The sequence below is a fragment of the Mugil cephalus genome, chromosome 7 (assembly GCF_022458985.1).
Source record: "Mugil cephalus isolate CIBA_MC_2020 chromosome 7, CIBA_Mcephalus_1.1, whole genome shotgun sequence".
In the NCBI taxonomy this organism is placed as follows: domain Eukaryota; kingdom Metazoa; phylum Chordata; class Actinopteri; order Mugiliformes; family Mugilidae; genus Mugil; species Mugil cephalus.
This window is the reverse complement of record NC_061776.1, coordinates 23910664-23937850: the sequence shown is the minus strand read 5'-3', so window position 1 is coordinate 23937850 and position 27187 is coordinate 23910664. Positions and strand designations below refer to the sequence as shown.

Sequence of the window (27187 nt, the reverse complement as noted above, 5' to 3'; positions counted from 1 at the left end):
AATCTCTATTCTGGCGTCACGGAGTTGAAGATGCAAACACAGATGATCACTACTCGCACATACACACGGGCACATTACATGCATGCAGGCACACACATACGCAAACACATGCATTTGACACACAGGCGCGCACACATCCATGCAGATGCACACACAGAGGGGTAACCCTGGTAGATTTATCAGTGGAGGTCTGCAGCACAGTGGCTGCCTTTCTCATTTCATAGGCCACCGGGGCAGAACAGGCATGGGCTTGTTCAAATCCAACCCAGCAAGACCACCACATACATACACACACTCACATGCACACACACATGCATGCATACACACTTTCTCTTTAGCAGCTTAACAGATGCCAACCAGAATGGGTGGAGAGGAGGGAGGGAGGGAGAGAAGAGGGGAGACAGGCACAAGCTGGTGGAAGGAAGAAGGTGAAAAAGAAAAGATTCTGAGCACTTGTGAAGAGACAGACAAAGAGAAGGTGATCAGCACTGACCAAAAGATATAGAAAGAGAGAGAGTTGGAGCATGCGCACGCAAAACGCTGGCCTACGGGGGAAACGGAGTGAAAGACACCTACACTTTGTCTGAAATATTTTGTGTGTGTAATGTGCGTGTTTGCACATTCTCAATAGAGAAAATCTGTGTTTTCAGAGCGCAGCGCTGTAAGACCGAAATTTAATTGGATTCTTTGGAAATGATGCAGGCTTATTGGTGTAATGGCTTGCTCATGGTGCGGTTGGAGTGAGCCCCTGTAACAATACCTAGTGCCTCGTTAGCTTGACACACACACACACACACACACACACACACACACACACACACACACACACACACACACACACACACATGCTAAAGAGAGTGTGTAACAAGCGAGTAAGACCATGGGTGGCTTTGAAGCTTTGATGAAGGGCTCTGTAAGCTGAAAATGGCTACTGTCTGCAATGAGAACTCAGTTGGAGGACAAATGAGGACACACTTATACACACACACACACACACACACACACACACACACACACCACCACCACCACCACCACCTTGCAAGTGTGCATACGCAGATGTTGTATAATTTAAGCCACCTTTATCATACAATATTTCTGTACTAAATGAACTTGAATGGCATCAAATTCTCAGTAAATTTAAGTAGATCCAAACCCTTCAGCCAACACTAAAGTTCCACGAAGAATGTAGTCTTTGGATGATTATCTGTCTCCGTTCCCATGGTGTCCAAACTGACTGGGTCTCTGGAAACCCTGACCTGTTTTTCTTCTCTCTCTATTCTCTTGTCCTGTCATCCTCTTTCCTTCTTTTTCCTCCTCTCCCCTGTGGTCATAAAGCTCAAAGCCCCCCAAGGAACAGCTGGTTGTTTCAGATGAGTAGTCAAACTCTTTACACCTTCTCTTGCATCCATTCCTCTTCTCTCAACCTTGGTGGCTCTGAAAAAAAAAAAAAAAAAAAAGCTGGCTGCGGAGGTCTGGATGAAGGCATGGGAGGACAGAAGGTTAAAGCATTCTTTGATCTGTTCGGTCTCAGCTGAGGGAAAATAAAAAGGCAGCCAGGGAAAAATATACAAGGCCCCGGGTGGAGCCTGGGCTTCACCCATGGGAGGCGACCCAGAGGAAGAGCCCTCTGTTAGGCTTGAGCGCTGCCCGGCAGGGCCGGCATCGCTCATGTTATTCTAACATGGTTAGCACATGGGCTAAACTCCCCAGTCATTTATTTAACACACAGACTCCCCACAGTGCTCCCAGATGCCACGAGGCTAAAGGGAGCTACAAACACGTCATGTGAGGCGGACTCTACAGGGCAGCTTGTTTTTTACAGAGTTATTTCCAGTAAATGTTTGTAGGTTCTTGGGGGTGCATGGCTATGCTCTGAACTGTCGGTGCCTCTTTACCCATCACTCACTAGGTCGGGTAAATCTCTACTAGTATGGCTGTCGGGGGTCCCAGAGGAGAAATGTGTTGCTACATAGCAGGTTTGTTATTTGCAGAGAAACCAGAAGGACATCAGTCATATAGTGAAATAATACCAGCACTAAAAACAAGCTTTGCAAAGACTAAAATGAGTTAAACCCAGTGCACACACATCGTTGTGGCCCCCGAGCATCTATGACCTTGGGCAGTTGTGCACATTTGATGTGCGGAAATAAAAACTTTTCTCATTTGACACAGTTAAAAGTGACTAATTTAACATTGTCCTGCCAATAGTTACTTTTAAATTATCAGCTAATCTGTCAATTGTCATACACAAAGCCCATGTCAATATAATATAATTCAAATATTGTTTTATCCAACCATTTCTATCATAGAATAAAAATATGTGCTGCCAGTCTTTACGTGTAAGGACCCTCAGAGATTTTGTCAGTTTTAGTTGCTAAAACAGTCATTTATTAATTTTCCGACAGCTGATTGATTCGACAACCAAACGGTCCTCTACGTTTAAGCCAAAGCAAAACACAACAAACGAGTTCTTTACAACAGTTGATTAACGCTTTCCTTTTTGTACGTGCACTCGATCACACAAAGACACACACGGGCTCACACATACCCATACACACATGAATAAAAACAGCGAGTGGATGCCAGTTGGACGCTCACTGTTTTAGCCTTGTGATATTTGGCAACCTTGTTCCACAAACAGACAGTACACACAATCCCCTGTGGGCAGCTAGCTATACCACAGAGTGTATTTGTGTGTGTGCGTGTGCATGTGTGTGTGTTTACCGAGCGGCAGCAGCAGCAGCTGTGTCAGTAATAGCTCTCTAAGCTGTGGGCTAATGACAGAACTCAGAGAACGGGACTCTAACATGGATAGATGTTTAACCCCATTTAGCCCCGATCTGGAGACCACTGGGCAAACACCATACACGCACACACACACGCGCGCACACACATTATCCCAACCCCTACTCCTTTTCTGGTTCTTTAGTTGTGTGTGTATAAAGGAGACACAGAGTGAGAGACGTATAGGAGAATAGAGTGGGGTGGGGGACAACATCCTTCTCCCTATATATCAGTCCTGCCTATGTCCCCTGTTCCCGTGGCAACAAGACCCCACACACAACGACCAGACCCCAAATCATCAACCTTCTCAAGACACACACACACACACACACACAGATATACACTCACACAAAGGCAAACACACACTGTCCTTTGGAGAGGAAGAGGGGGCAGGTGGTCACATTGGTAGAGTGTGTATGGGGGGTTGTTAGCTTTTAGGGTTAGTGTGTGTGTGTGTGTGTGCGTGCGTGTGTGCGCGCGCGAATCCCAGCCTGCTCATCGCTCAGCCAGCAGTCTATTGTCCGGTCGCATGAAGTGACTGTGAGGTCTAATTAGCAAGTTAACAAGTTAAGAGGTGGAGTCTGTCAAACGCTTAGCTCTTTCACCCCCAGGGTCAGCCCACCTCCCGGGTATGTATATGTATGTGTGTGGTGGGTAACAGGGGTTCTGGAAGCTGTCACCAGCCGTGTTTCAGACCTAGGGAACGTCCTACTTTAGCTGGGAGAATGAAGATCTACCAACAATATTTTATATGTTACCACACAAGTTGTTGAAGTAGTTTTTTTGCATTCCATGAACAGAGACACAGAAAAGTGGGTTTAAAAAAGTGCTAAATACACTTTAATAACATTCATATATCCACCGGTCAAACCTGGTCCGTTTACATATTGTTTAGTAAATCGGTACAAAGACCACAGCCTGGTGGAGCCAGACTTGCTTCTTATCAGGATGTGTGTGTAACACACCAATATGACCAGTATCTTACATATGCAACAGTGGACCCTAACTAAACAGCTTGCTTCTTCGAATGTGAGTTTGAAAGCTCACCAAAATGATTTGATTGGTCAATCAGATATTTGTTGGAGCATAATCAGTTCCCAACGGAGTGATTACGGAACCAAAAAATGTGTTGGTGGGGGTGTTGGTCTGGCATCCAGGCTGCAAAAACCTAGCTGAAAAGACAAATTGTGGTTGTTTGTTTTGTGCAATAGTATTTTTTGGCCTGAGGCAGTGACTACATATTCAGAGTAAAGGTGAATTGTTGCCCACTACATGTATGTTTTAGATACAACACAAATGAACAGGAGCTTGTTGGCAAGTGTAGGAAAAGCTATGAAATGACCAACAATATCAGCTACACTGTAAAGTGGTACTCTTTTGAGCATGTGTTTAATCCACACTGTAATAATCAGTGTGGTGAGACGCTCGGTCTATTCTGGGCATCTTTATGAGGTTTGTCGAGACTCATTTGTAACCAAACCTGCCACAGTAACCAAAAAAACGAAAAAAAAAGCAACTAAAATGAGTGAAGTTTAAGTTCCCGTCTCCATCTTAACACCCGTGCCCACATTTTCTTAGTTTGCTTATTTGAGGCCTGGATTCCTGTCGTCTAACGTACTTCATGTATGTTGAAAAAATGGTTTAATTAAAGGTAATTATCACAGTGTGGGATTTTGAAAAGGCTGTTATTTTCCTTATGTGACCACATTCGCTTCAAACCACTCTGCGTTGCGTTTATTCTTCGCCATAATTTCCGTCCATTCTGTGTGAATGGCTGATCCATCTTTCCCACCTCTCATCCTCTTATTCTCTCGTTCTCCGTCTTATGCACTCTGTGTCTTTCTCCCTGTTAATCTGTCTGTCTCTATATCACTCCTTCAATGAACTGAAGCTCTCTACCTCCCACAAAGGCAGCACCATATTTCTCCTCTTAAACATTGGGGGCAATGCCCATTGTCTGGCGTGCAATGGAACTTGTCTACAATAGAGGTGGACGGCTCAATGTATGTGTGTGTGTGTGTGTGTGTGTGCGCGTATGTGTGCAAAGTAGGGGTTCCGCCGCCTCCTTTTAAGCAGACAAAGACCCCAATTTGTCACCTCATGTACAGCTGTTGAGCTGGGGGTGAGTTCAGTTTGTATGTGTGCCCATGTTCATATATGTGTGTGTGTGTGTGTGAGATTGTGTGAAAGAGGGGGAGGAAAAATAGGGAGGAGGTTAGGAGGGAGAAAGTGAGGCGGGATACCCTTTTCTGCCCTAGTACAACCTCTGAGGGGGCACTAAGGGGGGGCTCGGAGGTTAGTAAGTAAAAGGGGGTAAATGGTTTTCTGTGGGAATGTTTGTGTAAGAGGACAAAGCAGCAGGCACTCTGTTGCTGTGTGTGAGAGAGTGAAAGTGTTTTGGGGGGGGTGAAGGCGATGGTTGAGGCGGGGCCTGCTCTCAGGAGAGGGGAGGGATTTGGGCACCTAGTGCACCCTCCATCCTCCCCATTTATCCAACCTCTGCATCCTCTAAAATTGTCCATCACCGCTGTTCTTAATGCGGGAGCGTGAGGTTGTGTGTGCATGCAGCTTTAAAAGGAAGCCTGGGCAACGCAACAAACATTTTTACAGCCTCATTAAAGGCAGCATGTTTAATCGTGCTCAAATGACCAGAACACACGTGTAACGAAATAATCACAACAATGCGCTCTCGTATTTGAATTACACTGAAACACTGTAACATTTTTACTATAACGCAACAAAGTTACGCACAAGCTTCCACTTTTAAGAGCGAAGGGGATGGATGACAACCTCACAGCCCGTCATCATAACAGAGTGATTATGATCTGTTGCATTTCTCTCCTCTTTTGCCTCCGATTCCTCTCTCTCTATAGGTTCCTCTCCTCCTTCATCCCTTACCTTGACTTCTATATACTTCTATATTCGATATTCCACCTGATAGTTTCCCTGTCAGGTGGCGGCCAACATGACTATACCAAGTCCAAAACTGATTTAGTTGCTCTGTCATGGTCCCATCTTCTCCCTCTATTTGTTCCACTATCTACGCCAGCATCTGGTACATACATCACTCCCACAGGTGCACAATACTGGCTTCCTTACAACCAGAAGCATAAGTCAACATTGACCTGGTATTAATCATCAACCAACTGTCTTACCACCACACTACTACTTCAAAGACTGATAAGGGAAGAAACAGACGCAGCATTGTCCAGTGAACATCCACCTTCATTCCATATTTACAACTTCACCATCATCTTTTCAGTCAAATTAGACACACACACACAAAAAAATTCCTGGACTCGAACGTAGCCTAAAAATGCCGTGTTTATTTGGTAACAGTATGTAGAAATGGCTACTGATGGGAGGGCAAAAAAAAAGAAATGGGCACTACTACATATTCTGTTACAATTGCCCCTTCCATTCCGTTCCCATCATGCCCCAGGCCTTCCTCACGTTCAGCCATCAGCTCAGCGCCATCCTGCCTGCAGCCGTCTTCGTCCCCTGGCTGGCCCCTCATGTTGTGACTCCTGACAACTTCTCCAATTTGCTCTGCTGTGTGAAGAGGCAGGGAGCACATTGATATCTTCCCACCTACGCACACACTCAGCAGCAGTCTTCTACCTTGCACGTGCACACACACGTACGCAAGCATGCGCACACACACCGAAGTCATCAATATCCCCCCCATTTATAAATGATCTGGCCCCGAGATAGAGTTTCAAACCTGCTGGGCCCTTCTGCCCCCTGCTTGTCACACACACACACACACACACACACACACATACACAAAGAGTCACAGTCCTCATTGGTCATTGATCGCCTTCTCAGATTTAACACAGCTCCATCCGTTGTTTGAGCAGCAGTGGGGACCTCTGTCTCTGCCCATGATCATCGCACTGTGTGCGCATATGTGTGTGCGCGGCTGTTTATTTGTGCAGTCACGTCAGCAAATTTTGCCACACGGCAAATGAAGGTCATAGGAGCAGAGCTACACCACACTGTCATGTTAGACATTTTGCAGTGTGATTAACGCCAAGGAAAGAAGAAAACAAGTGAGACACTGGGAAAGAATGAACACTCTTGTGTGTGTGTGTGTGTGTGTGTGTGTGAGAGAGAGACTGTATCATGATCTATTCATCGATTTATGTCAAAATTTCTATTCATAGTTTCAGAGCAGGCGGGCATGCGGGCCTGACCTGTCGATACATGGTCAGAAATATCACACTGAGACAAAAAAAATAAAAACTTTGATCTGTAGCCTTTAATGTGGTGATTCAGATTCCATTCAGCAAAAGAAGCGATACTGTAATGTGAGAACACTTAACTACAAGTTAAATATTACAGTCAGAATATAAAGGAAAATGGATCAAAAACAAATCACGAATAATAATGTTGTAATGTAGTGTAGCTCGACATTGTCCTTAAATATTTGCAGTATTATTGTACAAGAGTAAATGTAATATCTATTCCTGAAACATAATCTAGAAACGTATGCAGGATCACGATTGAGACTAAAGCCACATTGTATCAAATGGTCCACTCTGTTATATGCAGAACATAGTTTAACACCTTTTAATGGCTGACATAAATCTCGTGGACAGTGTACTGTGAATTCAAATTAGAGAGTGTCATCCTCAGACTCAAACTCACACTGCGCTGTCAGAACACGGATTTTTGACTTTCCCCTTTCATGAAGGAAGTCAAAGATTTTTAAAATTCATCTTTAGAATAAGCATCGTACAACAATCACGCACAACATCATGACATTATGAGTGTCTCTGTCAGGCTGCATCCTGCTGGGGATGGCTGCTGCCATCAAGGAGTGTCATTGCTATGGGGTGGGGGTGCCTGGTCTGGTCTAGGTGGGTGCTACATGTCTAAGTAACATCCACATGAATGAATGCCAGGTCCAAAAGTTTCCCAGTAGAACAATGAATTGTCACACGATATTCAATGTTATTCACTCCTGTCAGTGGTTATAATGTTGTGGCTGATCGGTCTGTCTGGCTGTGTAAGATAAGATGGTGTTTTCAAGTTACAGCACAAGCTACTTGCCGTTAGGAGAAGGGAGTAAAAGGAGTTTTTACCATAAATCTGGAAATCAACATCTCATTTAGCCTCTCTGTGATCACCAAATACATCTTGTAGTGAACCGCAAAACCCCTGCAAACACGTGCATCTTCACCATAAAGCCACACGCCGTTTGTCATTAACAGCTCACCTACACACACTTGCGCTCCTCTGTCTCCCTCCTCACACTCCGGTGGGCTGTGGCTCACTGTAGATTCCTTAAAACCTGATCCTGTCTAAATTTGCAGGCCTTTCCTCATTGATTTCCCCGGGTGAAAATAAGAGGATAGGAAAGCATGTTAGACGTCTCCGGAATCAGAGCCAATCCATTAGCAACGATCAATACACTGGCAGCGGAGAGAGAGAGTAAGAGAGAGAGAGAGAGAGAGAGAGAGATGGGGGGGAGAGAAAGAGACGTGAGTGTTGACAAAACCAAATAAATATAGACGCGCAAAGAGAGGAGAAATCAGATTAGTGCTGAGAGAATCTAAGCACAACACTTTTAACCCCTAACCTAACAATCTGTGTTTACACCACAGTAAGGAGGGAGGAGGGGGGTCGGAAGGAAGGGAGGGAGGGAGAGGAGCGACAGGGAGGAGGGAGTTTTGCGGTCGCATCATGAGTACGTCTGTTCCCAACTTGAATTTAACAAGGTTTTTCTGTGTTGCTGGGTGGCATTAAAAAGCTGCACACCCTCGCACACATCCACACGCACACACACACACTCAAGCGGGACGCACATAACTGTTGACATGCATGCTATTCCCATAATTACTGTGGTGGAGAATAATGTGACTTTGGATTTACGGTCATCTTGTGGTGCTGTGAAGTAAGTCCTTTTCATATAAAGATCATTACATGGTTTCAGAGAGGCTGAATGTGGAAATACAGGCCATGTGCTGCTCAGTAATGTCTCTTTCCTTTTCTCTCTGTGTTTTCCATGTGCCTTCTCCCTCCACCCGGCTTCCCCTCACAGGTAAGTCCGACTATCTGTCTTTTTTTGGTAAATACAAATATCATATCTCGACACATAACACGTATTAAATTGTAAGGCTATCAAAGTGAAATAGAAATTTTTTCTTGATTTGTAATGTGCACATACTTAAAAAAAATGCCTGAAATTGAACACATGGTCATTACATACAACAGTAAAATATGGGAACACTTTTTGGACTTCACCTACACACTGTGTATGCTACACAATGAGTCATGCAGTGCACCCCACCTTCAAGGCCCCCCCCCCACCCCCCCCAAACACACACACATCATCATCGTTGTAATCACTGTCAGTGACAACTTGGCGTTCTCCAAGTTGAACATATGGTCTTTGCATACGGCGGCGCTGTCATAATGATGCCAACATGAGCTCAGGAGCTGAGTGTTTGTGACTGAAAAACGCGGAGGGGAATGCAGCCGGTCCTTTCTCTTAATACTTCATTTTGAGGTCACAAAAAACACACACACGCTGACGCTCGGCTGCTACCCAGATGGAGGCACGACCTGGCAGAAAATAACTGGCACTGATTAAATATTTAGTCATCATTCAAGTGTCACATTTTTGGATGCTTGGCCTGCTGCTGAAGCAGCGCGGCTTTTTACTGAAGAGGAATTATTTAGAAGGATGTGAACTAACAATAACATTAATGGTGCAGACAGAAGACATTCAGATGGATTTCTTATATTTGACAGTCATTGCTTCCTGTTATGATACGGCCACTCTCGCCAATTATCCCTCTGTGGGTGTCCACATTTCTGCCTGTCAAGACATTAGTTTTGCAAGAATTCTCTCTAAATTGCCAACACTCAGTTATTGTTTTACTCATTAAACAGGTTTTCATAACCAGTAAAATCGACCGCAGAGAAAAATACAAGCGATATTCTAAAAATAAATATTTTCTTTAAATTAAGAGTCTCAGTCTGGAAATGTTTGCTGTTATTACTGAGAGCTCCATGATTCAACTCTCAAATCTGTGTTTTCACTAAGGAGGAAAATGAGTATAGCTTAGCACAAACAATGGAAACAACAAATGGAGCTACTGCCACCTCTAAAATGCCTTGAAGAGCACTTTTGGTTTATTTTGCATAAAGCTATTTATTTGCTTTCTGGAACCTTTTGCTACCGTGATTAAGACACGTAACCAGCAACTATGTATTTTTACTCTGTATTTTTGAGAAAAAAAATAAAGTAAGGTGTTTAAATTATATTTCTATGTTTTAGCATTATGATCATGGATTGGGCAGAGGCAGTCTAGTCTGTACTCCCACTCTTCATGCTAAGCTAAGCTAATTGCTTGCTGTTGACTTCATATTGCAGACTGGTAAGAAAAAGAATTTTCATTGTTCCTGACGTCTCCAGCCAGTGTTTTAAATATATGGGTCCAGTAGCATTTGGATAGATATTTTTAGAAATCAGACATCTTGTCAGTTGAAGATAAAACTGTTACTTTTGTTGTCAAAGCGTCAATAAATGAAACCCACACAGTCTGCCATCATACAAATAAGTGCTTGCAGTGTGCAGACTAAATGCACATTCACATTCACAGCAGAAAATCTATACACTATACTCATGCTTCAACACAACAACTGCAGTTTCCAGTTGATTGACTAACTAGTGAATAGCCTACCATGTCTGTGTGTATGCGCATGTCTGTGTGCGCGTGTGCGCTCATATGGAGCATAAATAACCCCTGTCTAGGACAGAGAGGTTTGTACAAGTGTCTGGGTTGACTTTGTTACAAACACTTGAACACTCTGAAAATAGATGGCCATTTTTTCCCCTCTGGAAGATAATCACATTCAAGCGATCGTTATGCATTACCATGTTGTTCCAGTCAAAGTCTTATATCGAAGAGCGAAGAGGCGTTCTCCTCAACTCTGACTTTGATAGATGGTTCCCGTTTTTAAAGTGAAATACTGATGTCATTACCTATAGATCTGTATTCAATCAGTGTCTTGTATTCAATATGTGACCTATTTTTTTAAGACATACCCTCCAAAGGTTGGTTTGTATACACAATATCCTGTTGAATTAGATGCATCATTGTGCCTCGACTTCAGTTCAAACACAAGCTAGCAATTTGTGTTTGACTCACTTGCTGGCAGCAAAGTGTTCGAAGGAAAACAAAGGGAGTAAGAGTATCATTCTCTCTCTCTGTCTAGACTTTCTCTTTGAATGCCTCTATTTCTCTGTCTCCACCCTCCTCTTTACCATAACGGGATAACAAAGACATAACATAATTTCATCTGCGGCCCAAGTGGAAGTTAAGTACATCTATGGCCTTAACAGTGCCTGCTCTCTAAAGTCCCCTCTTTCCTTTATGACCTATTGAGCAAAAGATAATAACAAGTTTGACTATGAAGACACTTTGCTTTGTTGTCTTTCTCCATGTCTTCTAATAGTGGATGATTACAGCGCAATGACAGTGTGTGTGTGTGTGTGTGTGTGTGTGTGTGTGTGCGCCTGTCAACAGAGGAGGCTTCATGTCTGTCGTTTTCGTGTATGTGTCTGCAATTGTGATTGTGTTTGAGTGGGTGGTTGACCATGAAAGTGAACAATGTACTAAAAGTGCTATCATAGTATTTGCCATTGTGAATGGGCCTCTGTATATTCTCCATACTAATTGTCACATGAGGTGAGTTTATGATATGATATAAGCAAGTGCAAGAGTCCTGACATGACCTTTCCTTACTTCTTGTTACTGAAGATGTCCAACCAAAGTGATCCATAAGTGCTTTACTTTTACTTTTCTCTCAAAATTACGCGTTCTGTTAATGTGTTCTAAAGTGTAACTTCTGTGGTTATTATTCACAAAACCCATCAGATTATCATCCAAGAAAGATTGTTGGTACAGTACGATTCACACACCAGCCTATGAGTTCTCTGAGCTCTTTGTACCCAAATGTATTTTATAATCTAACAGAGGTGGTTATGGTTAAGGTTAAGGTTTGAGCTCACCACCTACTTGGTTATGGAAACATCATGTTCTGGGTTGTAATTAATACTTCATAAGGTTAGGGAGGCTCTCACATTCTGGTTCCACTAATAACCATGTTGCTGAGGCTAGGAAGTGAAAAGGAACACTGACTCAAAGTAAACTATGTCCCAGTTTTTGTTGTCTATTGTCCAGCTTACTTGGCGGGACAACAGAAGCAGCTGGTGTACTTAGGAAGGCTGTTTGTACAAAAGGATGCATGTCATTCTAAGGTGCAACAAAGTATGACTGTCTGGTTTAGACGGTGTCAGTGAGGCTTGTTGGTTAGGACAGAGGAAAAAAGAAAGGAGAACTGAAAAAAAGAGAAGAGGATATAAGAGAGGAGAGGACAAGAGAAGAGAGGAAAAAGCTATTAATGTTGCCTAATGATTGGTCCTGTAATAGTTATCAGTGTTTTAGGGTGAATATTATGGGCATGTAACAAAGGCTTGGATTACTTTATTAGCCTCTTCAAGTCATTCGGCTAACGCTTACCTTGTGACCCCCTCCCGAGATCCCCATACCTCTTTCCCTCCAAACCCTCCACGACCATCACCTCCACCTACTTCTCCTTCCCCATTCTCCTCTCCCACAACATAGCCCTCCTTCCCCCTATATCCCACTGCACCCTGTGATGATGAAATCAAATTAGGTGGACTGGATGGGCCTAAATCACGGCTCGCGTTGCGGGCCGTGACATAAAGAATGGCCACAACGAGGTTACCCAGAGTTCACGGCAGATAATGAAAGAGACAGGGAGGTAATAGCATGACGGAGTGGTGGGGTTCACTATACTGGGGTGGAGGGGATGGGGGTTAATACGAGGGGAGGGGTGGAGGTTCATTTAGAGGGTACCTACCTATATGACCACTCCATCTGGTTAGGGACACTCATTCGCCTCCTCCGTCGTCTGCTCTTTTCTCCACCTTTTCTTCACTCTTCTCTTTAGTCTCTCTTCTGTCCTTCTCCTTCTGTCCTCTGCCGCTACCTCCTTCTCTCCTCTGTCTTTTTCTGTCCATCCATCCTTCTTCCCCCTCTCTGTCTTGATAGTGATAAAGGTTTCACACTCAATTAAGTAAAGTATCACCTAAAAGGTAATCTAGGTGGCGTTATCAGGAGACATTCACTAAGTACTTCAGTGATGGTTAGCCACTTCCATAATGGCATATCTCTTCCAAGTCTATTTGTCAGAGAAAACCTTCAACGTCTACTTCTGTGATTTGGCTTGCTTTCATTGACAACATGCTTTCTGTAACTGTATAAGTTCAGTATGTGTTTGAAACTATAGGAGCACCAACAGGCAGCAAAATATACAGCCCACTACATTTTAACCTACAGTGTATTAGAATGTTTTCCAGCAGCTTTCAAAACCTGGCTGCAGGTGTTTACAATCATGATGTTGGGCGAGTCCCTGACAATTCATCCCAAAGGTCCCAAAGGTGCATTGTGTTGCAGTTTCCTTCAGGTCAATCTGGGTGCACACAAAACTGGAAAAAACATTGACTAGACAATTACCAGCGACACATTTGGAAGAACGCTGTAAATTAAATGGTCATTGTTTGTACTTTCAAGGCTTCCCTTGAAAAGAATAAAATGACTTGGCCTAATCAGCAAACCAAATCACACAAACGATCTGGACGTCTACTACAAAATGTTTTCCCTGACTATGAAAGAAGTAGAACTATCGAATACAAAGTATCTAAAGAGGAGCATCTACATTGCCTACATTTGACGCCTTCATCCTGCCTTGTAGCAAATATGAATGAAAGGGGACAAAATGCTGACCTTTAACATACTGTAGGATTATGACTAGTACAGAACCATAATGAATTGTATGACTTCCCCTGTATGATAATGACAGTGATTGCTATTTCTTAATCAGACCTTGTTAAACATTACATGTGGACATAGTGAGATAGTTAATATTAACTCCTGATATCAATGTTAAAAATAACCTTAATTAAAACAGCCTTTATGGATTTATGATATCCCTAGTATCTGAATTTTGTCTAATTGAGGGAAATGATTTTCTGGAGACGTCTGGAATTCCGATTGGACCTTCCTGTCAGTTACAAAAGACAAAACACTCAAAATGCTTCTCCAGAGCCGAACCAGATGGTCGCTCACAGGTGTGTAAGTGTGCGTATGTGCTTATGTGTCTGTCTCGGTAATTCTAACCTAACAAGACACCTGTCGCTGTTTACAGTCTGTTCCTCTGTTGTTTTTTCCTCTCATTACCGAATGCCACCACATGAAGTATCCTGTTTTCACACACATGCCTTTAACACACACCGCCAGCGAGTGTGCTGTGACACAACAACATGATCTGACCCTTGGCCTTTCCACAGAGATCATTTGCTTCCTGTTACTTTCGAAATGGGGCAGGTAGGGCAAATGAGATCACTGGGGTCAGCGTGGATTTGGTGGGCAGCTGCTAGCCTACCAATTAGTGCGACTGCTAACTTGTAGCTTCATTTCAGCTAGAAATTGTTTGAGCAATAACAAATCCTTGGTGTCCTCTGACTGCTATGCCAAACATTCTTGTGCGGTGCTTGGGTGCCTTTACATTAGAGGTCTTCACTGTCACAGATTCATATAAGTCTTCAGGTTGAAATCTGACCATTTTTGATTTTCTATCATATGTGAAAACTAATTGAATTTTGACAGCAGACAACAGAGAAGTTGACCACTGACTACGTTAATATTGCAAATAAATAAATGTCCACACCTTGCTTGCAGTATCTTGTGACTTTTGTGGAACTCAGTTTGAACCCTTCATGTGTCTTCTTCACCCCCAGCTCTCCCAGTGACCTTGAGTCCACCTTGTCCTCTGTTCACCAAACTGGGCTTTAATTCTGTAGGCTGAGGCGACCAAACGGAAATAAAAAGCCCATTATGTGTTGCCTGCGGCAGGGGCTTGTTGACTGGGTTTTATTACAGCGGGGGATGAGAGCGTTTGATGCCTTCATTTAGGGCCCCGAGCACCCGGCACTGACAGCGCTGTGACAGTACTGGTCCCTGTGGCGCTGCTAAAAGAGACTTTGACAGAAAGAGACAGTCTTACTGTGTGTGTGTGTGTGTGTGTGTGTGTGTGTGTGTGTGTGTGTGTGTGTGTGTCCTGGCTGTCTGCAGTCCAGGTTGGCATGGTGAAACTCGCCTGTATAAAGGCCCTCGTAAAGCTGACAGATAGACATATGTATGGATCCCCCATTAAAATTTTTTACTACTAATCACTATGGATAGCCTTCCTGGCTAGTGGCTGGCCCACAACTCAAACACACCCACCCTCCTGTGCATATGCACACAGAGAAATATGCATGAATGCACAAAATCGGGCAAATGTGCATGAGGGATAAGTTCACTCTGTTACTTTTTCATTGACCAACTGCCTTACTGACGTTCAGCACACTGAGTAGCATACATGTACAACCCGTAAAATGCCAAATTTCCAGCCAATCAAGCCATGAGGAGTTCATTTAAAAGGTACCAATGTCAGTGTATTCACTAGCAGTGGCATTGCCACAGAGAATAATCTACAGTCCTTTCCCCCCAGCCCTAGAATATTCAAACCTTTTAGCCCTTTGTTCTGGTTTCATTTTAGAAAACCTGTTGTTTTTCTATGTCCCTGTCCTTCTCCACAGTAGTTTGAACATGGCTCCACTAAATCTCTTATGGTCATTAGTGGTGAGATCTTTAATTAGCATTATCAAAGTCTGCAATGTACCATAACACCTTCAGTGACAAAAGCATGTTGCAAGGTCATTCAAATAAGAAGGTGAATCACTGGGCATGTACAGGAGACACACTGAAAATAATACAGGAGGGTTCAAACTCTACTCTGTATATCTCCCCTAACAACACCATTATGGATCACTTTCCTCACACGGTGGGGCTACAGTAGGTAAAGTTCATCAAGGGGTTGGCAGACTCATAAAAGTCTATGTTGCGTATCTCAGGACCCATCTACGTTGTGTTACAATGTTATCAGCTGAAGTGTCAGAAGGCAGAGTGAGGAGGAGGGAGTGTAGGAAATATTGTGGGAAAAAAGTGAAGACGTGGCAGGATACGTGTGGAATGTCAGGTTCCCTGCTGATTAGCTGGATTCTCCGTTGAACTATTTGTCATTCGGTCTGTGTGACGCAAGTGACGGAGGCAAACCCTGTACCGATCTATGTGCGCTCTGGTGTGTTTTTAGCTGTTAAAAGCAAAAGTCCCGATAATAAGGTACAGCCCTTTTAAAATGACACACAGCACATTTTAAAGAGATGCACAGCACATACAGTTGAACTGATGGGGATAAGGTGGAACAAGAAAAAAAATTTGACAAATTCCTTTTTTCTGTCCGTTCTCACTCTCCTGTCATAATTTCCTGTGTCAGGTGAATGTGTATGAACTAAGGAAGAGTTGCTCTCAGTGTCATTTAAACCAGTATTACCAGTACCACCTCATATGTTCCCCTAATGCACTTGTTGGTTACATTTGTGTGTGTGTTTGTGCGTGACGATGTGCCGGAGTAAATAAACACATCGTTGGGGAGGTCACAGAGGCAAAGGTGAAACAGCGGTTGCAATCGATACCCTTAGGGCATGTGTGGGCAGGTGTAAGTGCAGCACCCCTCCTCCCTCGGCCTTTCCGTTCCTAACACCGTTACCCCACTTGTTAGCCAGTGAGCGTCGACCTCACACACTCTCTGAAATGCACCTGACTAATGGGCTGTAATGAGAGGCAACCGGAGAGGGAACCTTCTTTAACAGCTCGCCCAGGGGACTTTGTGTGTGTATGCATGTTCATAGGTCATTGAGTGTGTGTAGATGTCTGCATGTGTGCTTATAGGTGCAGCATGGATGACCCTGTTACAGCGTCAACGTATCCTAATATCATTAGCCGAGGCCAGTGTGAGGTCAGGCTGCTGTACGTAGAGCATCCTTACCCTACTTACAGTAGAACCCGGAGGGCGAATTACAGGGGTAAGACATTTTCCTTGTTATCACAAATTATTACCTGAGTTAACGGTAGCTTTTGTGGTACACCAATTCATCCATCCCCCATTTTCCTGCAAACAGAACACAGTGGGGGATTTAAGAGAAGCACAGGATCACTTAGAAAACAGTTGAAGAAACGGGCAAACAGCAACAACAACAAAAAAAAAATTAAATCTGTCATTAAAAAATAAAACAGTAAGACAAAAAATACTAGAAAATAGTAAAATTGCTAATTGGTCCACATAATTCAAGCAACAAAGGAGAAATAAAATGCAAAAAAAAACCACACTGACAAGTACATGGTTTGGGTACTATAAAGAACGGCAAAGAAAAACGCTACATGCAAAGCATAAACCACAGGAGTGTGTATTGTTTAGAAAGTAATACCAGTTTTGGCCTCACTGAGCAGAAATAGAATAACTGATTAATTACACCAGGTGTAACCACTTTTCACTTGAATGAATTTGTATTTTGTTTTTTGTTTTTTCTTGTGATACAGGTGTGTTTAGCAATTTGGCTTGGGAATTGGTGTACAAATTACTGTCAAAGCATGAATACTTTGTAGCATTAGCAGAGAGGACAAGAGAAGAGAAAGCACAGGTGCAACTCCACACAAATCTTCTTCCATGTCCATGTATCCATTCCCAATCCCCAAATAGTCACCACTGATTACAGACCGTCTGTGAGTGTAATGCCTCAAGATTAGATCACCTGCCGTATGTGTTGGCCAGACATGACCACCAATCCTAGCTCCGACTCTCCCTCTCCCTCCCTTTTCTCTCGCTGTCTGTCACCCTCTCTGAGTCGATAAGCCCCTATTCTCCTCTTTTCGCTGATATGATCGGTGTCTTCAGGAGCACTCAGACCACTTTTACAGCAGCCGCTAACTAGTGTTCCAGGCAGGTCCCGGCTATCAGGGAAAATCACACAAGCCTGCGTACCTAAGTGCGTGTCTCCCTTCATGCGTGTGCGCTCCCTTTTGCGCGACTCCATTCGTTCATCTAGCTGTCGGCGTCTATCGACCTGGCCATCATGTGTGTTTTGGCCTGAGCGAGGCCACAGATGCTGCAGGGCTATTAGGTGCCCATTGTTTGTTTTGAATGGCAACGGAAACAAAATTGGTCTCATTCTGATCTTATTGTGGGTAACCCTACCTCTCTCTGTGGCCAGGGGAGGCAAAAACCAATCCTAATTCACTTACCCCACCCTGACATTGGCTTTTCTAATGCTTTTTGAGGGATGAAAATATGGCGACATGCAATAAGTGTCGACAGTACAGAGGTCTTAAAAGCAAGAAGTGGAGACAAATAGATGGACAGATACAATAGAGAAATGGATGGATTAAAAATCTCTACCCCTTTTCCCTCCCTTACCCTTTCGGCTTCACTGCGTCCTTTACTTGTTCCTTTCCTCCCTTCCTTCCTCTTGTGCACAGTGGTTACAGAGCATAAGTGTGGCATCGTGAATGGTTTGTAATTTATGGAGTCCATAAGTGGACCAGATTGATAGGGCTGTTTAAGGGGAGCTCAACAAGACATTTAATACAGAGACACACCCTGAAGATATAGCTTTAACCTCAGTCAGCACCATTGCACTCAAGCGTATATATGGTACGCACGCACTGAACATGCACTCGTGTAGCCGTGCACACTCTTAAACTTCCATTAAGGATGTGTTCGTCACTTACAAAGTATGTTTCAGAGGTAAGCCAGAAATATTTGGTGAACTGGCCCGTTTTCTAACTTTAACGACTTTACTTGCATGTGCTGTGCATTTAAACCACAAACATACGCACAGATAGGAAACATAATTCACAGTTGAAGAAACTGGAGACTGGGCTCGCAATTTATCCTTTGGAACAAGGTAGACATGATGTATTATGGGAAATATTGGTTCGGTATTAAAAAGTCGCCTTAAAGTCCAACTGTATGACTGTATGTAATCAAAGTCATTTTCAATGGAGCAAGCATATTTTCCCACTTCTGTCAAAGTCCCCAAACACGCACATCTATTGAGTATTTACCACTGACACATACAAGATATTTTCCTGTGCAGTCTCCAATATTTGCTTGTTTTGGTGTTTAAAACACAGATCAGGTCTTGTCTGCCCAGTCCCTGTCAGAATGAGCCCTCAGCTCCCAGCGCTGGCAGCACGCAGCCGATCCTCACAGGCCAAAGCTCTTGAGAGAAAGACGATCTTCCCACAGCGGCCAACCCTGCCCTCTCATCTGTCCTTCACACAAACACGCAGACGTGCACACAGCCTTGCCCTCGCCTCTGCCCTCTGCACACCCACTGAAATGATGTCTGTTGACCTCTAACACAAAGGCTGCCCTGGCAGATTAGTTTACAAGTGGCCTAGGGACTCTGGGTTTCAAATCTTAACCCCTGCGATTTTCTTGCATTGATTATGAATACTTTTTATATGTTAGGTCATGCCACGATTGTCAGCACAGCTTGTGACTAACACCAGCTTATGCACATTATTCAAGCAATATCTTTAACTGCCCCAGTAAAATACAAGGTAAAAAGTCATAGCCTCATTATACCATTAAAGTGTGGCTTAAAAGTAAAAACTAAAAGTGGAGAAATGTCTTGCATGCGTAGCGACACTTATTATGTAACCCTTTTGAGCAATAGTTTGAAATTGTAAGGAACAACCTCTGTTCTCTTGTGCAGACAAAGCTAAGTGAACATTTTTTGTCAGTTGTCGTGACAAAACTGGCAGTTTTATAATTGTCTGCAAATGTGTGCACACATTTTAAACAGTTAAACAGCTATTAACAGGATGCTGAGATCAAGGACGAGAGTTGGAATCATCCTTTCCCCGACAAGTTACCAGGAGCCGACACTTGCATGACATGAATCAACCGAACTGCGCACACACAGTACCACCATTCCCAAAAAAGACATATTCAGTCACCTCTAAACAATATATGCACACACACCCACACACACACTCAGACGTCAGTGATGATAAGTGGAAAGTGAGTAATAGCCTAGCTGTCTGGCAGCCAGCTGCTAGGCCTACTGTTTACATGCCAACTGATTACCCTAATTTCAAACGCATGCATGGCAGTTAGCCTGATAAATAGCCCCCCCACCGCCACCTTCTATTTCCCCATTGTCAGCCACTGCAGGCTAGTCAGCCAGTCGGACTCATAATACCTTTTTGATTATTCAATAAATAACCCATAATTCGACATTGATTGGAGCCGTGAATGGGCTTTGGTGCGGAGAAGGGGGAGGGCGAGGGAAAGAAGATGGGGGTGTGCAATTGGTTAGGTGGTTGAGAGGGTATCGACCAGTGGTGGTCAGTGCTTCGATGACCACTGGTCATCGGGGTCATAGCTTTGCACAAATACACACACACAGGCAGGACCACACTTGTGTAGTTGCACACACCTCTGCCTCGAGTCTGATGTGATTAGAATAAGGGTCATTAGTTCAGCCTCATTGCTTTTTGTCCAAACAAAGATGTCCAAGACTAATGGAGGCTACTTAATAATTTGGGTGAAAGATGACCCACAATGAGGCTTTGCAGATGGACATTTTCTTCTCTGTAGTGATTCCTTTTTATTCAATTTAGCCACCGTAGGTCATTTGCTTTCAAACATTGGTGGAATTCCCTTTTCTACATTTAAATAATTATCTATTTTAAAGTTGGACCGCTGAGCAGAAGGAAACTAAGTGATCCCTACTGTTAGATCTCACCAGAGCACAAGCTTCCCAGTGATTATAACCACCAGCATTTGGTCACATTTGTTGGCCTTAGGCCCATTATGTTAACCACCTTGATGAACATTGATTGTCAATTCTTATCTCTGCTTCTGGCAATATGACCTCATTTCATTGCTTCTAAACTTTGCCAATGTATCCTGGGCCCAAATTATCCCCATTGCTTCTGGTGGGCACTTCACTGTGACATGGTTAGTATGGACAATATTGAAACCTGTCCTCAAATGGATTATTCCTTTCTCCTAAGTAGGATGGATTTTATGGTGCTTGCCTGATCACTATCTGAAACCCGCTAAGCGTGTGTGTATGTGTGCATGTGTAAACCCCGCTGCCTTGATGTTGCCATTGAAGTGTCCCTGGCGTTGTACTTATTGGAGTTCCCTGATGTTAGATATTGGAATATTGATCGTGGGGAATGTTTAGCTTTCACTCTTCTCTGGTTTCATTTATATGCTCACACAGCTGACGCCCGCTTCACACAGCAGTACATGCTGCAGATGTGGCAGTACATGAGGGACCTAGATCAAATCAAACTCTCAATCAATGCTAGAGTGAAAAAAAAAATCGGAGTAAAAGATTTGGGTTTCAGAAGGGATTTCAAACACAGCGTCTTGCATATCTGAGGGGAGATTGGAGCTAGATCAAGTTAACAACAATCAATGGTGTAAAAAGACTTTGAAAATGAACAATTAAATCGCATTGTTATAGGTTCAATTTCTTTTGTGGGGCTTTTGAAGCAATGGAGACTGCTGAATATGTTCAACCCAAAACCTAGAGAAGTGTGAAGGAGGAAAGGGAGTTTATTTCATGTCGCTGGCAATAATTGTCCCCCCGTATAACAAGTTATGCAACCTTAACATGCTAACTTCTAGTTGCTGCAGTTTGTTCAGATATTGCAAAATAATTGTTACGCTTTGGTTAATTGGCGGTCGCATAAGCTCACACACTCTCTCTGGAGTGTCTCAATAGACTCATGCAGTCATCACCACTTAACTGGCAGCTGACAGCTTCAAACGGAAAATAGTGAGAAGCAGCCCTCCACGTTTCAGAGACACCGACTGAGTGAGCCTCCCTTTAACAACAGTTGCATTACAGCACAATGTCGGTTTCCTATTAAATACCTTCTCCAAATTACCCATTATTTCCCCCATAAAAACACTGCAGACTGCATCGGAGGGCTGTTTTATCCCCCAGTCACCCAACGTCCTTTTGTTTCGGAAAACATGTTTCAACTTAATGCAAATGGGAGAGCTATGAGGGAAAGAGGGAGAGAGTAAGAGGGGAGGGAGGGGAAAGAAAAGGTAATTTAATGAAGTGAAACGTTTGATGTTGTAAATAAAAAGCAGACTGGTCGTGGGTGAGAGGCTGGGGCTAATGGACTTTGTTGGATGGTAGGTGTGGAGCTGCTGATCTTTAAAAAGCTTAAATAAAAAAAGTGAACTTCTCAGATACAATGCCAAGAAAACCACTAACCCCCTTCTCTGGATCCTTCGCCTGGGGCATTCACATCATTGGAGGGGCTTATTATGCAATCACAGCACGGTAAAAAGCACCAGCAGCCCCCTCATCTGAGTGTGTTGGTGATTACATGAGTTTGTAGTCTTGTATATGTAAGTCTAACTTACCTTGTTACGGTTGAAGTTTTAAATTCCCCAGTCACAGTGATCTCTAGAACAGAAGCCTGAGAGAGGAAAGAAAGGAGAATAACAAGAAGTGAGGGGAACGACTATTGACAAAGGACAAAACAATAGATAACAAGGGAAAAGGAAAGAAGTGTACGTCAGTATCGAAAAGAAAACAAAAAGAATACAGCTAATAAAGGAATGACTAAAAGGAAAGGATGTAAGTAAAGGAAAATAGTTGGAGATGGAGGGTGAGGGTAATAGGGAGTGACAGAAAGGGAAAGCAAAAGACATGAATAAAAGAAAAGACTAGAGTACTTAAGAAGTTAAAAGAAAAAAAAGGATGGGATGAGGAAAGCAAAGAAATGAGAACGCACGATTATGAAGGTTAAACAATGGCAGTGGTCATTACGCTTCACTTTCAATGAGAGGGAGGTGAGAAATCACTCCCCATTTATAATTCATATCCTCAATTACCACTAATAAAGTGGCATGAATGGGGCCAGCCCAGGGAATGGTGCAGGCACAATTACATGTAGTATAGCCTGGCATTAACATTTTCTATTTGAACATTTTTCAGCCTCAATTTCTCTTGGAGTTAATAAGAGCGATGATCCCTCCTTGACTTTTTCATGAAATTATTGTATGGTTATAATATTCCAATCTATTAGCCCCCCCTTTCTCTGTAATGTATTCTACCATTTAATAGCCTGACCTGGCTGGATAGGGAGAGGGTAAGAGAGAGAGGCAGAGAGAGAAACAGTGAGAACATGACATTGATGAGAGAAGTAGGTCTTGTCGTTTTGACCCCAGAGGGGGTGAGACAAAGGTCTGATATATCCCATGCAGCGTTTCAATTGAGGTCTCTCATGAGGCCGTGCCTATCATCTGAAAAGCTTTCTGTAGCAGCGCTGCCTTTTCTGCCATCCATATCAGAGTCACTGCAAGCAGCTTGGTTGTCTTTGTCACTCTACTGAGTATTGTAAGGTCTTAAAGAAGTTAAATTACATATACAGCATACTACATGTGATGTTAATATGACCTCAGACCACCACAAAGATACAAGGCCGAGGAGCAGACGTCCCTTTGCTGATGTTCCTTCTATTTTAATCTGTATTTCTGTAAAATTGACATTGTGAGACACTGGATACCACCAGCGTTTTGTGTGTAAAAACAATAGTAGTATGTTTGAGGCCCTGTCCCATTACCCCACTACCCTGCTCAGAATGTAGGCAGAGTGTATCGTTAGAGATATGGTAGAGCCATGACAGTCACTGTTTGAATTTAGCTAGAACTGGTCAAAAATGTACGACCATCAAGGGCGAAACAAGCTCTAAAAATGTTTTCGTCAACATGACGCAGGTCCCTGTGTAAAAGCCAAGGTTAGCAAATCAAAAGGAGCGCACAGCCTAATCCAACCCAGAGACACATAAAAGCATCAAAGTTACAGGGCCATGCTCCAGCATTATTATGCCGACGGCCGCTGCTCGTTGCAGTATGGAGCCACGTGCCCGATCCTCGAGCTGGTTGTCTAATAGGCCTGTTTACTCCACCTTTCCTCCCCTGTTCTTTGACTGCCTCCCTCCCTCCATGCCTCCTTCATCCTCCCACATAAAACGGCAAAAGTATTCAGCAAACCTGCCTGCCTGCTTTTATATAAAATAACAAAGTGTTCAGAGCTTGTAAAACACTACAGGACTGACAGTTTAGCAGACTCCCCACAGTCTAGAAACTTCGGTAAAATAGAACAGAATAGATTGGAAAAGAACAGAATACCATAGAATAGAACCAAGCAGAATAGAATAGAATAGAATAGAATAGAATATCCTGCAGTCAGCCATTGGAGTATAAGTTCTAAATGTGTCCTCAAACCATTGTGGTGAGGCTTCTCATTTAAGCGCTACACCTCTGGTAACAAACACAGAGACAACTCTCTCTCTCTTTCTCCAACACACATGCACACACGCCATGTGGCTAGCTGAGAGCCAGCTGTTCCTTTCCACTTCACATCACTATGGGCTAACGACTGCTAATCCCCAATAGCTTTTCCCTCAAAGGAACCAAGGCACCAGCCATGATCTAACTCCTATTGAATTCCAATTACCCTCCACCGGGATTTCACAATAAGAGTACCCCCTCTTACTGCAACACCACCCCTGTTTCCCATATGGATCAAACTATCACAATAAGAGGCTCCCACACGCATACAGCCTGAAGATGCAGTAACAACTGGAACACATTTTTGCTATATACTAATTATTTCTTTTTATGATTTCAGTTGTGTTACATTCATATGCCTTCCCAGTCCTTGCTCACTCATCGGTGATAGCAGTGGATAGCTAAGGGGTGGACAGATAACTTGACCTGAACCAAATTGAATTTATGGGTGCCAAATTACACTACTGTATTTTCCCCCCACATAGCAACAGTTGCATCCTTGACTGGACTTGCCCACCCCTTTCTTTTTATCCTGGCAGGTTTGCCCCTCTCTGCCAGGCAGGGTCCCTTGTAAAAGAACAGCTTCAATGAATGGAGGCCCAGCAGGGAGCCTGGCAGGCTCGCACACTTAAACCCTCCCCTCCCTTCAAGCGCACAAACTCTCACACACATCCTCCCATACCTCCTTCTTCTATCCCCTTCTTCACTCTTGCTCTTTCAGTTCTCGTTAATAACTTTATAGGCGTGAATTAGAACCAATTTAGCAAAAGCATTAACAAACAACCCTTTATGCATTTATAGAAAAACAGGGTGGTAAACATGTAAAAATGTACATATATCACATGGTCCACAACCATCAATTTCCATATTAAAGATCCAGACCGTTCCAAAACCAAAGAACGTATAGCATACAAATCATTCTCTCTGCCCCTTTCCACCCCGCATATGTGGTATGATTTTACCCCATGAAGCGCTGAATTCCAGTCTTTCAGAGAACAACACGGTGCTATAAAACAATGGGTGGCTCTAGGGTGTACTTTAAGGCCAGAATGGCAGTAAGATTCCTGGTAGAGTCTGAGACAAAATGCTACTATGGTTACTGTGGGTGGGACTGGGGTTAAGAGGGCTAGACATGCTGGGAAAGTTGGTGTCGGGAGAAGTCCCAGGAATCATTGATGCGGTGGAGGGGAAAGCTGTGGATTGTGAGTTGACTCACCTTGTGACATTTACATATGTTAAAAACTGATTTGTCCACACTTTGACTGGAAATAAAAACTAGAATTGTGATGATGCTACTAAGCAAAGAACTGTTGACATTTATGGATTGTTTTTTAGCAAGCGTTCATGTTCCATTTAAGGGAGACAAATTAAATATTCTCTAAAATTTTTTTTATTTTCATTTTCCTGATATTGCTGATTATTCACCTTAATAATAAACATCTGGGCGATTACTGACACCGCCGCTTGGTAATGATGTTTAGTGGAGTGAAAACAGAATCCATTTTAGACTGCTGTAATACAGTATAAGTATGGCACATGCATCACTGTGTGTGCAGTCTGATGTTACTGGGACAGAGGCTAAAGGTGAAAGCAAGTTTGTGTGGCCCTCTAACTGTGGTATTGGCACTCATGATTTTCCCCTTCTTAAAATGTGCTCATTCCCACTTTAATGTCTCTCTCTACTTTTGAACGATTACAGTATAATGGAGAGATGGAGTCATGGCATAGTTTATTACCACATGCACATGCATGGTCCCCTTCAAATTGCCCCAAGACCGTAGGAAGACTTACCAACTAACAGTAGTTTAAATAAGAGGATTCATTTTGTGTTTTGCGTGCTCAGACAGTTGGGTATGTTTTGACCTTTTGAGTCTTGTTCTCCTTACACTCTCCCCCTTAACTCCCCTTTGCTTGTCCTGCTTTGTACTTCTAACTATACTAAGTTTCTCTGGATTAAAGCCGGTATTCAGCCATAGTACTTGACCTGATATGAATGTTGTCAGACCAGGGACTGGGGTGAGAAAATAATGTTCTTTCATTTACTTTTCGCCATTTTTTTTATATCATGGGTTTAACATTTTTTCCTGATGTGTTTGAAGTTGAAGGTTTTCTCTGTGGAGCTAAATACTGCCCCGTTCAGTTGAAGTCGTATAATAATACGACTTCGTTGTTTCTCTAATGCAACACGTCATTTTAATATCACAGAGGTGCAAAGTCTGGAAAGTAAGCTGCAACTGTTTCCCAAAGGGAACAGGCAAATAAAGACACTGAGCTTTTGAGCCAGTAGGGTTTTGTTGTTGATGTTTTTCCCCTCTTGATATTCATGGTAATATATCATCGGTTTTACAAGCCTCCCCGCTCAGTCCAGCTGTTAAACGAGACTAAGAGACAAGTTAAAGTGGGAGCCGATCTCAGAACAATCACGGTTATACAGGAAAGAGGTGAGATTCGCTGCCAGGCCCACGCTCCAATCAGGGAAGACTGAGTCTTTAATGTCACGGCAAATTGGACATGAGGGTGCTCTGCTTGTTATGACTTCAACGGAAAAACATGAGCGAGGCATTGTTTGGTTAATTTCCTTTTCTTGTGTGAGTGTGTCTGTGTCAGTGTGTGCTCCGTGGCCATCTATCCTCTCAGACATGTTTAATAGGGCTTTGGCTGCGTTGACCGAGGGTGTAAATGTGTCATACTTTATTAGAAATCCCAAAGAAGAGGGCTAACATTAATCACTGGCTCTTGTTTATGAAAGTCATAAATGTTTCACTGAGTGCTTTATTGTTGGCTGCCAGATTTGGAGAAGCATAGAAGGTCCTTAGTGTGTGTGCTCAGTCCACCACTGTGTCACGATAGCACCCCAAACATGAGAAATCCTCTCTCTCTGTCTGGCCCGCTCCGTCTCTCTCATAGGCTTTTTGTCATGTTGTCAGAAAGTATGACATCACCCTACCCTCTGACCCACGTAGTCAGGAGAGCTCTGATTGGATGATTGGCTTATAGAGGACATCCACATTGACTCCAAACTCAATTCTGCTGATGTCAGGAGCTATTACAACTGACGACATGCGCATGCACACACAGATAG

At 43.2% G+C, this 27187-nt stretch overlaps 1 protein-coding gene across 16 annotated transcripts in view; it reads left to right on the top strand.

Moving 5' to 3' along the window:
- Positions 1 to 27187, top strand: part of rnf220a (ring finger protein 220a) — a 147560-nt gene that overhangs the window by 60075 nt on the left and 60298 nt on the right. For 11 of the 16 annotated variants that reach the window (XM_047588612.1, XM_047588611.1, XM_047588601.1 and 8 more), the window contains one exon: positions 8831 to 8857. The exons of the other annotated variants lie outside the window; for them this stretch is intronic. In XM_047588612.1, the coding sequence (XP_047444568.1) occupies positions 8831 to 8857 (27 nt within the window). The remainder of the gene's footprint in view (positions 1 to 8830; positions 8858 to 27187) is intronic. 16 annotated transcript variants of the gene reach the window in all.